Raw genomic sequence first — 14462 nt, 5'->3', positions numbered from 1 at the left:
TGCTCACTCCACCCTGTACTCTTGTGTGGTAATCACTGAAACTTTGCTCCATTTCAGGGATGCCTGGGGACTGGAAGAGCCATTTCACTGTGACCCAGAATGAAGAATTTGACAAGGACTACCAGAAGAAGATGGCAGGGAGCACCCTGACCTTCCGCACAGAGATCTGAGGGCAACAGGGGAGCCCATCAGTCAAGGACCTCCTTCCTAGATTTTAGACACTTGAGCCTCATAATCAAGAATACTTAAACTTTAATCCTGAGCTTTCCTACACTCTCAGAAATTCTATGCCACTGTGATATACTTCATCCAAATGCAACCAAATCTTGGGTAGAAATTTAAAATTAAATTACATGATCATTCACATAGACACCCACCACATGATGGTGTGCTTATCTGCAAACCCGTGATATAACCCAATCACTATCTCACAATAGCCTGGCTCCCTGGATGCAAAATTCATTAAAAGAGAGAAATAGAGTAGAGTAGAACTTCAACATAAGATAAAGTGAGTGAGAAGCAGAGAAGGAGAAGGTGAACACTATGGAGAATGTGAAAAGGGAACCAGGTTTTATCCTTAACCATCAACAACGAGACACAGAGGATGGCCCAGCTCTTGGAAGTATTAGGTTATGAGGTGCAGAAGGTAAAAAGAAGGGAAGCCAGTGAACTGTGCCTGACTCAGGAGGTCTCAAGCTGGACATGAAGAAAGGCCAGAAAGGAATGGGTGATAAGCAGCACAAGAAACAGAAACAGATGCAGTTCACTTTTGAGACCAACACAAGGCAGACAGGCAGAAAACAATATATATTTCAGATGGGCTTTTTAGAGAGAAATGGAGGAAAAATCTTCAAATTAGCCCCCCTCCCTCAAAGAAAATAAAATACCAGCACCACATGCATTTTAAGAAAATCTTGAGTATCACATCTCTGGAAGGATCATCTTTCATGCTTCTTAAAAAGAAGCTCTAAGCAAAATGGTCAATATTGATAAATTATTCAGCTACACATGTAATTATGTTCTGCCTCTTTTTTTCATTAAAACCTGTCTCAAGAAAGTGTCTAGCATCATTTACACAAGTAGTGTGAATATCAATGTATTATTTTAAAAGGGTGTCAGGAAGGTACAGTTTGTGGGAGTACTGCATTCCTATGCCACTAAATCATAATATAGAGAATATTATCAACTCTGTGCAGGAACAAAAGAAGCCCCATTTGCATTCTTTCATCGTCATACTTTCTAAGCATGAAAATCATTAACCACATGGCAAATAATCCAGTACAGTATTTGTGCAGTGCCAAGCTGCTCTGAGGAAATACATGGTGAAGTGAACCAGCATGATTGAATAGTAAATACATTTTTTATCAGTGAACACCCACACCACATTCCCAGCTCACATTCTAAGAGCTACCTAAAAATATAGACAGCAGACTGCTAAAACTCCCTTTCTGTACACAGTATGACCTGGGCAAATAAAGGGAATATCTGTAATGCGTCTGGAGTTCACAAATTGGGAAAATGTGCAGCTATTCTTTTATGAATTGTAAGATTCTTTTTACTTTCATTATAAAAATAAATTCCATTCTTGTATTCTCCATCAGTTTCAGTTGCAGAGTATTCATGGATTTCTCTCTCACGTTCTGATATATGCTTTAAAACAATACTTGGAGTACTAACAAGAAGTAATGGCTTCATTCAATTTTAGTTAGTTAGTTAGCTACCTGGTTAGTTATTTTGAGAAGGGGGCAGGGAGGGCAGAGAGAGAGAGATAGAATCCCAAGCAGGCTCCCTGCTGTCAGCAGAGCCCAAAGTGGGGCTCTATCTCATGAATCACATCTGAAATCAAGAGTCTGAGGCTTAACTGACTGAGCCACTCAGGTGTCCCAGGCTTCATTCAATTTTAAGTCTTTAGTCCCAGCTCTATAAAATGATGATGATGGAGAAGGTGACTATCCACGTATCCAGGGCAATATAATATCCTTCTAATCACATATTACATATTTACACACACACACACACACACACACACATTCCTCTATATACTGTGGTCGTGTAAGATGATATTGTAAATATTCATGCCTAAGGGATTTGGAGCCATGCACTTAGGAGAGAAAAACAGAGTAATGGGAAATGGAACTGAGCTTGGAATCCTGAAACCAGAATAAGAGGTTGAGGAATCCGGTCACACTGCCCAAAGACTTCACTGGTGATGAGATGACTAAGAATCAACAGGTGGGACCCAGCAGAGCTAAGTGAACTCATGTCCCTGCTCCTGGCCAGGCCCATTTTTTAGCACATTCCTGGAGCTGGAGCATATTGCCTGCACCTCCTCCAGGCTGTAATTCGGTTCATCTGGGCACTCAGAACACTGCCATCACAACCTGGGGTTCCGGGGATCCTTTCTGATTATCTAACAAATACCAAAACCTTCCTAACTGGCATGTTTAGAAAAAGAAAACCAAGGCTTAGTGGAAATATGGTTAGAAAGGCAGTTTTTCCCTAGTAGAATGCTGGGATCAGAGTGTCTTTGTCATGGAAAAGTCTGTAAGTGTGAGGTAGCCCTGAGCAGAAGCTCCCCTTTCCCAAAATAGTGTAGCCTTCTTGGTCCCTCCGTCCTTCCAAGCCATCTGTTGTCCCAGGCTCCTGGGCCCTTCTTTTGCTCTTTGGTATTCTATGGGTTTCCCATCCTAACATACCCAAGCCCATTGCCTACCCTTGGAGAAGAGGATCTCATTCCCCACCCTGCATCCACCAGTCTTCTGTCCCTTACCCATCTCACTCATAATAAACCTGTGTGGGGTTTGCTGGTAATGAAACTTCAAAACATCCATCTGCGTCAAACTTAGTCCACATAATCTGGAATATTCTGAATTCAAGTATGTGAAATGGTAATAACAAATGATGGAGAGGGGCACCTGGGTGGCTCAATCTGTTAAGTGTCTGACTCTTCATACCAGCTCAGGTCAGGACCTCACGGTTTATGGGTTAAAGCCCTGCACTGACAGTGTGGAGCCTCCTTGGGATTCTTTCTCTCACTCTCTGCCCTTCCTCTGTACTCTCTCTCTCCCTTTCTCAAAATAAATAAATAAACTTTAAAAAATGATGGAGAAAGGAAGGCAAGGCATGGGAATAAAAACTCTTAAATCTTTCTAGGTATCCACTTTTTTTTTTTTTTTGGCTTGAAGAAATTAGAGTTTATACTAGTGAAATCTGATGACCAGCTTTCTTCTGAGTTTACTTTTCAGTGGCAAACCATCCACCCTCCTTCATCATCACTGCCCTGCCCTTCTCTCTCCCTACTTTGTTGTTGGTCTAGGGGTCACAGGCTGGAAAACTATAGCTCCTGGGCCAAATTCATTTCATTTGGTATGCATGGGAGCTAAGAGGATTTTTCTATTTTAAAAAGGTTGTTGCAAAAACACCAGAAACAAAGAAGAAGGGATCCTTAAAGCCTGAAATATCATCTACTATCCTGTCTCAGACCTGAGTTTCTGGATCTGCTTTATCTGGACCAGGACTTGGTGTGAATGAGTCTAGAGGCATCCTGAAGGTCCATATTTGTGAAGATTCAGACTCCCACATTTGGAATGCAAGAGCAGGAGTCCTGGATGGGATCAAACTGAAGCCCCTGTGAACCCCTGTATTGCCAAGGTCTGTGGGTAATCAGTCCCCCAGGAGCAGTCATTGGTGGGGTCAGGCTCAAGTCCAAAGTTTGGCAGGAAAAGCAGGACTGAATGGCTAGGGCTTGGTCCACACTATGCTTAAAATTCCACAGTCCATCATAGCCTTGACCAGAAGACCACTGACTGCCTCCCTGAGTTCCTGGGAGCTGGAGAACATCCCCGACCACCACCAGGATTAGCAATGTGGAGTAGGGAACTGTCGGGGTATGCAGAGAAGCAGGCCAGGCAAGCTTCCTACATGAGGCTCTTTTTACAGAGTTGGCTGTGACACCCAAATATAAGCTCAGCTATCCTTGCCAGCACCATGTGCTATGAACACAAGACACTAGCACAGAGCATGTCCCAGCTCTGCCCTCTCAGGTCCTAGGGAGATGGGATTTGGTGGAATGGCAGGTCACTACCCTGCTTCTAGAAGCAGCAGGAAGCTGCAATTGGCCACAGGTTGCCCCCAAGGCAGAGAGTTCTCAGGGCTCTCCAGAAGCCCATGGCATCCCCTGTTTGCGATTGGTTTCCAGAAGCAGACCTTGGAATGAAGATTCCAAGTAACTTATTTTATTTTATTGTTTTTTAATGTTTATTTATTTTCGAGAAAGGGAGGGAGAGAGACACAGTGTGAGTAGGGGAGGGGCAGAAAGAAAGGGAGACACAGAATCCAAAGCAGGCTCCAGACTCTGAGCTGTGAGCACAGAGCCCGATGCAGGGGCTCGAACTCACAAGCCGTGAAGTCATGACCTGAGCTGAAGTTGGACGTTCAACCTACTGAGCCACTCAGACACCTCTGCAAGTAACCTATTTTAAAAGTGATCCCATGAGAACCCTCTTGCACTGTTGGTAGGAATGCAAACTGGTGCAGCCACTCTGGAAAGCAGTGTGGAGTTTCCTCAGAAAATTAAAAATAGACCTACCCTATGACCCAGCAATAGCACTTCCAGGAATTTACCCAAGGGATACAGGAGTACTGATGCATAGGGGCACTTGTACCCCAATGTTTATAGCAGCACTCTCAACAATAGCCAAATTATGGAAAGAGCCTAAATGTCCATCAACTGATGAATGGATAAAGCAATAGTGGTTTATATACACAATGGAGTACTACATGGCAATGAGAAAGAACGAAATATGGCCCTTTGTAGCAACGTGGATGGAACTGGAGAGTGTGATGCTAAGTGAAATAAGCCATACAGAGAAAGATAGATACCATATGTTTTCACTCTTATGTGGATCCTGAGAAACTTAACAGAAACCCATGGAGGAGGGGAAGGAAAAAAAAAAAAGAGGTTAGAGTGGGAGAGAGCCAAAGCATAAGAGACTCTTAAAAACTGGGAACAAACTGAGGGTTGATGGGGGGTGGGAGGGAGGGGAGGGTGGGTGATGGGTATTGAGGAGGGCACCTTTTGGGATGAGCACTGGGTGTTGTATGGAAACCAATTTGACAATAAATTTCATATATTGAAAAAATAAAAATAAAATAAAATAAAAAATAAAAGTGTTCCCATGAGAGAATAATCAGAGAATGGGAAACAGGAAGGGGAGGGATTCTGCACAGTCCCAGCCTCAGTCTCATTCTCTAGGGAGTCCCTCATTCCTGGGAGAGTCCTTCCTAGAGGCAGGGCAGGGAGCTGGGCTTTCCTTTCCTGCCCTCAGTCCCTCCATGTGGCTGCCCCAGGGGGATGTCAGCTCCCAGATTCCTGTGCTGTCAGAGCTTCTGGGCAAAGCCATTCAGTGCCAAAGGGCAGACTTCCTTCTCTGAAGGAAGCAGGCCAGGGCCTATAAGAAGGACGCACATTCCTGGGGCATGAGATGGAGGCTGGGGGTGCCAATCCACGGGAATCTGGGCAGGGCACCAGTAGTGCTGCCCCATTCCAGAGCTTTTAAAGAGGAACCCAACCCTGAGTCCCATGTGAAAAGCACACCGCTGTGGTAGTGCCACCAAGAACCATGAGTTCTGCATAATTAGAATGCTTTATTCTGAGGCCAGGCCCTGTGTAGTCAGACCACAGGGTGAGGATGGGGACTGGCAAGGGAGAGGAATGGCAGTGTGGGCGCACGTGGGATAGGCCTGCCAGCTCAAGTCCCCCTTCTTATCCCACCACACCCTGTTCCCTGACACATGGTGTGTAGCCACTCAGGTGGGAACCACCTGGAACCTTAGGCGCATACCCTAATCCCCTCCCATGGAGCAGAAATTAGGAGGTCCCAGCCAGCAGGGGTGCCAGAGAGCATGTCCCCTGTCACACAAGTCCTACTGTGATCAAGAGAGCAGAGTCAAGAATTAAGTCTGAATTGGGGGACTGAGAGACAAGGTGGCTAGAGAAGATGGCCTGGAGAGGGCCTGAGCGTGTGTCAGGACTGCGACACAAAGCTGAAGGAGAAAGGGATGGGAAAGAGGACAAGATGGGTGGGGAAAGTGAGCATCAGAAAGGATTTGGGGGTAAATACTGGACCCTTGAAGTAAGATGATGGCAAAATTCCTAACCAGGTGAGCACCACTTCACTAAAAGGGACAAAATACTGCCTTATTTTCTGGATATAAATATTTATTAAATACTTTATTTCTGAGAGAAAGTTGAAAATTTGAAAACTTTTATACTTTCCCGCTTGACATTGAATTTTACAACAAAATCTCTTATTGAGATACATACATAGATAGATGATAGACCTAGAGAAAAAAAATTGAAGCTGTTTTAAAGTGCATTTGATTTTGTGCACATGTCTTAACACCTGGCACAATGTTTGCCTGGCACATCAACCCCAGCAAGATGAAAGATTTGTCTTTTCAGACAGTCTTTAGGAATTCAAGCTGGTATTATATTACGTCAAAGAAGATCTAGGGGCACCTGGGTGACTCAGTTGGGTAAGCATCCAGCTTCAGCTCAGGTCATGGTATCTCATGGTTCATGAGTTTGAGCCCCACATCAGACTTGTTGCTGTCAGCACAGAGCCCACTTAGGACCTTCTGTCCCCTTCTCTCTGCCCCTTCCCTGCTTGTACTCTCTCTCTCAAAAATAAATAAATCTAAAAAAATAAAAGATCTAAAGCTGAAAAAAATACTTTGAAATCATAAAGCAATCTGCATACAAAGCTTCATACAGCAAGCCTGTCAAGGTGAGTGATAAAAGACCTTGGAGTTCAGCTTCTTTCTGGAATGTTGTGAAAAATGTAAGTCGTTCATCAACAGAAGTAGAAGTCCTCCATTCCTCAGGAACCTGACTCATCTTCTCACTCAAATAGGAGAGCATGCTTGCACCTCTGTCAACTAATCCAAGGGCATTTCATAGTACATATATTTCTTATTAGGAGATTGGGGGTTCATTGTAAGAAAGAGACTGAAGACTACATGCTTCCCTCTGGGTTGGAGGTGGAAACAAGAGAATCATCTAAGTTTCCTTTAAGTCTAGCGTCTATGAATTTGAAATTCAGATCTGAATATATTCTGCCCCCTTCAAAAACTCCAAATGGTGCTCCTGTGTGATTCACTCGCACATTGAAATATCCAGTCTCAAACCCTCCCCACGATTGTTATATTTTCAACTGCCTCATAGATATTCCCACCTACAGTACCTGTGGCACTTCAGTCTCAGAAATTTTTAAAACCTAACTCATTCTCCTTCTCTTCCCCTGTTCCCTCTCCCTCATAAACAATTGCTCCTGATTTCCAGTTGCTGTTTATAGGAGCACTATTTTCTTGGGAATTTTTCTCCTTGATGTCCTACAGCTTAAATACTATGATGTTATGAAGTAAATACTTAAATAACATGATGTAAAGTCAGTACATAAACACAAACGTATTCATAACAAAATAAGGAGGAAATTCTCATAGTAGTTACTGTTCTCATTAATGTAACTGGTAATGTGGTCATAGCTGGTATTCATAATTAGCTTCTTCTATTCCATATTCCCTTTGCCTTCAGTAAGCACCTCATCAGGTTGTGGTTCTTTACCTGGTGGGGGTACCCAAATATTCATTCCTGAAGCATCTGGACCATTAGTATCCTGCCTGGATTGGGTTGTTGTAGTTTTTCAATGATCTTAATCACAGGGCATGGTAATACTAAATGATGCCCTATAGGATTTCCTGTATTCCAGACATACTCTTCCTCACCTCCATTGTGGAGTATAGTCCCCTTGGTAGCAAACAACTACTTTCTTTACCTGTTGATTCAGAGGCATGAGGAGCCCAAAATGGCCTGGCAGCAATCTTAATTTCCAATTCAATGAGTCTCCTGCTGGAGTCATCCTTCCCTTTGGAACTAAGGCCTCTAGATCAGTAGAGCAGAAGCTTACAGGAACAGGAAGCAAAACTTTTGCTGGTGGGTCTCTGGGTGTTGATAGCAATTGGTGCCATTATTCTTATTTCCACACCTCATTCCTGGACTCATGAATCCTGGCTATGGGAGAAACAACACCATACATTGAATGTTGATTCAGAGACTATAGAGCCTCCTAACATATCTTACCACCCCACCTGCACTGTAACTGAGTCTTCAAAAGGACATTCCACAGTTCTATCAAGCCAGCTGTTTTAGGACAGTGGGAATGGTAAGACCAGTGAACTGATTCTGTGAGTACAAGCCCCTTGGCTCACTTCACTTACCATGAAATGATTCCTTGATCAGAAACAAGGCTGTTTACTATAACTTGGTGCTGGATAAAGCATTCTGTAAGACCATGGATAATAGTTTTGGCAGAAGCATTGCATCCAAGGAAGGCAAATCGTATTGTAACAGCACTCCAACAGGTCTTATATGTTAACTTGCTTCAAGGTAGGCACTCTTTGCTTGCTGACCTAAACCCCATAGTTTATAGCAGAATCAACCTACTTCCCTTCAGAGCCTGCAGACCCCTGGCCTTGAGGAAGGAAGGACTAGACTTTCTGGAAGATAAGGCCTTACCGCACTCGAAAACAGCCACCACTGACCATGGTATCCTCAGTAAGAGACATCTGGGTGTCTTGATTCCTAGTACAGGCAGTGGGAATCTGGACTTCCTTGCCAGGACATGGCTTGCTGGCTGCAGGGGCATCCTTTACTGAGAGACACCTGGGAGCCTTGATTACTGGCAGAACAGAGGATTCTGGAGGCCTTGCAAGGACAAATGATTAACCCCTGAGCATCAGTTTTTCCTGCATGTAGCCCGCTCCCCCATTTTCTCTCTTTTCCACTGGTTCCTCTGGATAGGGAAGACAGTCTTGGGACATGAGTCCACCATCTTCCCAGGTTGCCAGCTTCCTGAATAAAGCAACTTTTCCTTTTTCATCATCACCTGTCTCTTGAGTATTGACTTTGGAGCAGCAAGCAGGCCAAACTTGATTTCAGAACTGGTCCTTTGTCCTGCAACAATATCTGGAGTAAGTGTTTGTTCCAGTGGGAACAAAATGCTGCCCCTTTCATGGTGGAAGTGGCCTAATGCAATTAACCTATACCTGATTCATCACCCTGGGGAATGGTGCAGACCTAGGACTCTGGACTGGTCTCTGCTGCTGGCAGATAGGACACTCAGCAGTGCCCATAGCCAGACTTGGGGAATGAAAGCCCATATTGGTGATCCCACATATAACCTCCACCCTGCTACCATGGCCACTTTGTTCACAAACCTACTGGGCAATGACAAGGGTGGCTGGGGAGAGAGGCTGACTGACATCCACAGAACAAGTCATCCTACTCACTTGATTATCACTGAGGTCACTGAGCATTCTCACAAGATACAGATATCTTCACATTATTTGCCCACTGAGAAAGGCCTATCCACATATACCATGCCCAAATTTCTTTGTCACCAATTTTCCAACATATTCCTTCCAAGTCCTTGACCATCAGCCAAACAATTGGCCATAGCCTACAAATCAGTATATAATTACACATCTGGTCATTTCTGCATCAAAGTGAACAATGAGGTTCATTGCTTGAAGTCATACTTCAAAGATGCCCCATAAAGGGGCTATAGCATGCAACTTCTATGTTCACGTGGACCCTGCACATCCTGCAGAAGCATCTGTAAAGCAGGCCTGAGTCTTCTCTTCCTCTGTTGACTGATGGTAGAAACTCCCTATGAGGCCACAGGTGTAGGCTGGGAGAGAGAAGGCCATGTAGCAGGAGCCGGACCATGGGTATTGGAGCCACTTCATGTAACTTACTTGTGCCCAAGGGCCTGCTTGGGTTTGATCATGTATATACCACCTCCATCTGATTATGGAGTGCTGCTGTGCACACCCAGCTTTATAATTTGGTGGGTCAGGTAACACCCAATTCCTGATGGGCAGCTCAGGCCACACGACAACTTGGCGGCTCAGGGTTAAGTGTTCAGTCTCTACTAAGACCCAGTAATAGGCCAAGAGTTGTTTCTTAAGATGAGTAGTTATTTGAAGAGCTTGGCAAGGCTTTAATCCAAAATCCCAAGGGCTGCATTTCACCTGTAGGAGTCCATCAGATGCTCTGAACAGCATCCTTCTCTGCCACTGCCATTCCAAGCACTGTTGGATCTGCTGGGTCACATGGCCCAAGTGACAGAGCACCTTGCACAGTAGTCTGGACCTGCTGCAGAGCCTTCTCTTGTTCTGGGCCCCACTCAAAACTAGCATATTTGTCGGGTCACTCAGTAAATGGGTCAGAGTAGCACACCCAAATGGGGAATATGTTGCCAACAAATCCAAAGAGGCATCCTAGGCACTGGGACTTTTGGTTGTGGGAAGGGCTAGGTGCAACAACTTATTCTTCACCTTAGAATGGTTTCTCAACATGCCCTGCACCACTGAGCCCCTAAGAATTTCAGTGAGGTAGGAGGCCACTGAATTTTTGTTGGATTTATTTCACACCCTGTGACATGCCAATATGTCTAGTGTCCAATAAGCCTAGTGCTCAATAGTTCCAATCAGCATAATATCAACAACGTAATTGATCAGCGTGATATCTTGTGGAACGGAAAGGTGATCAATTATGACATAGAGCTGGAGAGCTGATGTACCTCAGAGGTTGGACAGTGAAGGTGTATTGCCAGCCTTGCCCACTGAAATCTAAAGTGCTGGTGGTCTCTATGAACAAATATGGAGAAAAAAAGCATTGGCATGGTCAATAGCTGCATACCAGGTACCAGCAATGCATTAATTTGCTCAAGCAAGGAGACCACATCTGGTACAGAGGCTGCAATTAGAGTTAATACCTGGTTGAACTTACAATAATCCACATCATTCTCCAAGCTCTATCTGTCTTCAGCACAACCCAAATAGGAGAGTTGAATGGGGATGTAGTGGGACTGCATCCCTCCAGTCCTTGATGGTGACATTAATCTCTACAGTGTCTCCAGGAATGTGGCATTGTTTTAGGTTTACTATTTTCCTGGGTGGAGGCAGTTCCAGTGGCTTCCACTCAGCCTTTCCCATCACAATAGCCCTCACTCTACAGGTCAGGAACAACCATGAGGGTGGATTCTGCCAGCTGCTGAATATGTGTATTTCTATTATGCACTCCAGAGCTGGGTAAATAACCACAGGATAGGTTTGAGGACCCACTGGACTCACTACAAGACAGACTTGAGCTAAAACTCCATTGATCACCTGACCTACTGATCACCTAAGCCCCTACTCTGACTAAGGGACCATGGTGATATTTGGGGTCTCCTGGAGCCAGTGTCCATTCAGAGCCAGTGTCCAGTAGTCCTTAACAGGTCTGATTATCTCCCTTTCCCAAGTGCACAGTTATCCTGGTAAATAGCTGTAGGTTCCTTTGGGGAGGGAGAGAGAAAGATTAACAGTATGTTTTTGATAGTTTACCAGGGTCTCTCCTCAAGAGGACCTGGCCTTCCTTCATCCTATGAGATTCTACGTCTGTAAACTGACTCCTGTCTCAGAATTGAGTGAGGAGCCTTAACGATCTGTTTTGATGAGTGAGGTTAGACTTTGTTCACTTGACCTAGAACTTTTCTGCTTATACAGATCAAGTAAGAATTTAGCAGGCTTCCTATTTCACTTCTAGGCACACCACAATCAATGAGGCAATGCCGTAGGTCTGTACACATCAGAGTACTTGAGCACTGGTTTGACTCAGCTGTCCTTTACAGCGACCTCTTGCTCAACTATAGACCCCAACAGTTAAAACCAGAAATAGACAATACCGCTTAACTAAGGCTCTAACAGAAACACGTTGTGCTTATTCCTTATCTCACTTTCTTGAGACAGTGACAAGGACATTTTACAATGACTGGATCAGAAAAGCCCTGACAGCAACAGAATGCCTAGAAGACCACATCTGGCACGTGATCACATGCTTAACACACACTGACCCCCACTGGTGACCACGTACTCTCTGCCTGCTCTCTTGCACACACCCATCACCTACCCCCAGCCTCTCCTTATAAAACTCTAGATGCCCATCTTGCAGGTGGAGAGGTCAGTTGTTAAGGCTTGAGCCTGCCACCTCCCTCAACTGCTGGCACTTGAAATAAATTTTTCCCTTCCTCTTTTCCAAACCCTTGCCTTCTGAGTTATTGGCTTCTCTTGCTACAAGTTTATCCATGTTTGTTCAGCAACAGTGTTGGCAAACTCAGTCAGGTGCTATGCTTCCCATTTGTCCAGCCCCATTGGGATTTAAGCAGTTGGCCATGGCAGCATGCCAAGACTCACCTGTTTGTTTCCTGAATTAGTGGCTGTGATAGATGGATTGGTAACAACCATACCCACTTTGTCTCTGGTGGTTGAGTGCCATCCCTTGGCCCTGCCACCCCAGAATCTAACTACTCTCCTTGCATTAGGCTACCCAGTTCACAGACTGCAGGCCCCACAGTGAGGTGGGGACTTACAGTCACCAAACTCCACAAGGATGCCAGGCTTCCCTCATAAATTTATTCCTCGCAGCCGTGGTGGAAAGGATGCCTTCTGGACCCTCCCAGTGTGGCTGAATAGGTCCTAAATGACAAATCCACTCTAATATTCTGGTCTCCCTAAGCCTTTGAATGTCTTCCTCTACATTAAACCAATTCAGGCACAGTATTTCTCATTGGCTTAGAGTGGGCCATCTCTTGGGCCATGCTTCAGGCAACCACCCACACAGTGCAATGCTCCCTAACCCCCAGAGTTGCAACAGTAAATGCAGAATCTCTGCTTAGTGGGCCCTCATGCATGAATTTGGCTTAATTAAATTTTATATTCCTTCCACCATTACTCCTCACCCTTATATACGTTCCTACACATAGTCCCAGGATTTGGTTTTATAAATTAAAAAACTCAAGTAGTTCTTTGGAGTGCAATGCACCTTCTTATGAGTCACACTGTACCTCACCTTTAGGGATCTTCTGGGACTTGAGTCTAGGTATTGGTCTAGAATCAAAGAAGGTGCTAGAGTGAGTCCTGAGAAGAATCAGCAGTTTCTTACAAGGCAGTTGTCTCAGGAGAAGCCAGTACAGTCTCCTCAGGCAATGCAGGGTCAATCCCCACCAATGGAAGTGGAAAGACCATTCTACTGGCAATGAAGATTCATCAGAATTCAGGGGGCACTGAATACCCAGCTCCACAATGGTTTCTATACACACACCCATTCTAAATTTCAGTATCTCACTCCTCCCAGTCAATAACCTCACTTTAACAGTAGATACCCAATGAGCTGGGTATTCTATTTGTGTTCTAATAATTGCATTGTATTGTAATCCAGCCACTTGCAGGATAGCTTCTGGGTTTGGTTTTTGACATCTCAGCCCTGCAGATGTAAGAGATGAGGATCTCTTTCAGGCAAGACATAGAGGCTTTCAGATCACTTATGTGGCATTTTAGCAGGGAATTCAAGCTCCTGAGCTTGTCATTTTCATTCCTCATTTTGTCCAGCAATATCTGTGTCCAGTGATGTTGCAAGCAACCAGCCAATCTAATTACACTCACCAGTTTATAATGACAAATGTTTGAACATATCACATGCATGATAACCCAGATCTTTGCTTCTCCCAAGTGCTTGATTAGGAGTATCCAATGGTGATATTTCACATATCTCTACTGCTAAATCATGCCAAAGGATGTTCTCTTTACTACCGGAAATAGTATCATTAGTGTCTTTAAATCTTATCATATTAGAGAGCCAATTCCAGGAACTCCCAGAACCAATTTGGAAAATTCATCCTTAAGATTCTATTCCTCCAGAACCACTCTTTGTACCAAAATCTTGTTAGAATTCTCCAGAGAAACAGAACCAGTATATGTATTAAAGAATTGACTCATACAATTATGGAGACTTGCAGAGCCAATGTCCCAGTTCCAAGCCCCTCAGGCAGGAGAATTCTTTCTTAATCAAGGGAAGTCAGTCTTTTGTTCTATTCAGGCCTTCAACTGAGTGGATGAGGCCCACTCACATGGTGGATGGCAATCTGCTGTACTCAGTCTACCAACTTAAATGTTAATCTCATCACAAAAACACAGAAAATAATATTTGACTGAACATCTGAGCACTTTATGGTTCAGTCAAGTTGACACATAAAATTAATCATAATAAGCATCTAGGTTTAAACATTGAAGTCATGTATTCTTAACATCTCACTCTCTAGTAATCCCCATGTTAGTCATATGCTGGGTCCAGTAATGTCCACTTCTGCTGACCTTCTCTTTCCCACTCTCCCTTCTGCTTCAGTAGCACATACCCCTTGCCTAGGCTCCTAGAGCAACCTAGTAATAACCTTGTAAGTTTGCTCCCAGCTTCTACTCTTGTTTCTTCAACCCATTTTATAGTCTAATTCATATGGTTCTTAAAAGGCAGCTCTGAGTACGTCATTCTACTGCTTCAGCAGTAATCCACTGACTGTCAAACT

General features: G+C 44.2%; 1 protein-coding gene and 1 pseudogene across 1 annotated transcript in view; one reads left to right on the top strand and one right to left on the bottom strand.

The window, feature by feature from the left end:
- LOC122214990 (sulfotransferase 1C1-like) overlaps window positions 1–1497 on the top strand; it is a 50223-nt gene extending 48726 nt beyond the window's left edge. Inside the window, exon 8 of the mRNA XM_042930192.1 lies at window positions 58–1497. Coding sequence (XP_042786126.1) covers window positions 58–170 — 113 coding nt within the window. The 3' untranslated portion in view covers window positions 171–1497. The remainder of the gene's footprint in view (window positions 1–57) is intronic.
- A 6071-nt stretch (window positions 1498–7568) lies between these two features.
- LOC122215218 lies at window positions 7569–11401 on the bottom strand (annotated as a pseudogene).
- Window positions 11402–14462: the final 3061 nt, after the last annotated feature.

Source organism: Panthera leo, chromosome A3 (assembly GCF_018350215.1).
Source record: "Panthera leo isolate Ple1 chromosome A3, P.leo_Ple1_pat1.1, whole genome shotgun sequence".
NCBI classification, from domain to species: domain Eukaryota; kingdom Metazoa; phylum Chordata; class Mammalia; order Carnivora; family Felidae; genus Panthera; species Panthera leo.
Note: the sequence above shows the minus strand (reverse complement) of the source record. Positions and strands in the feature narration are given on the sequence as shown.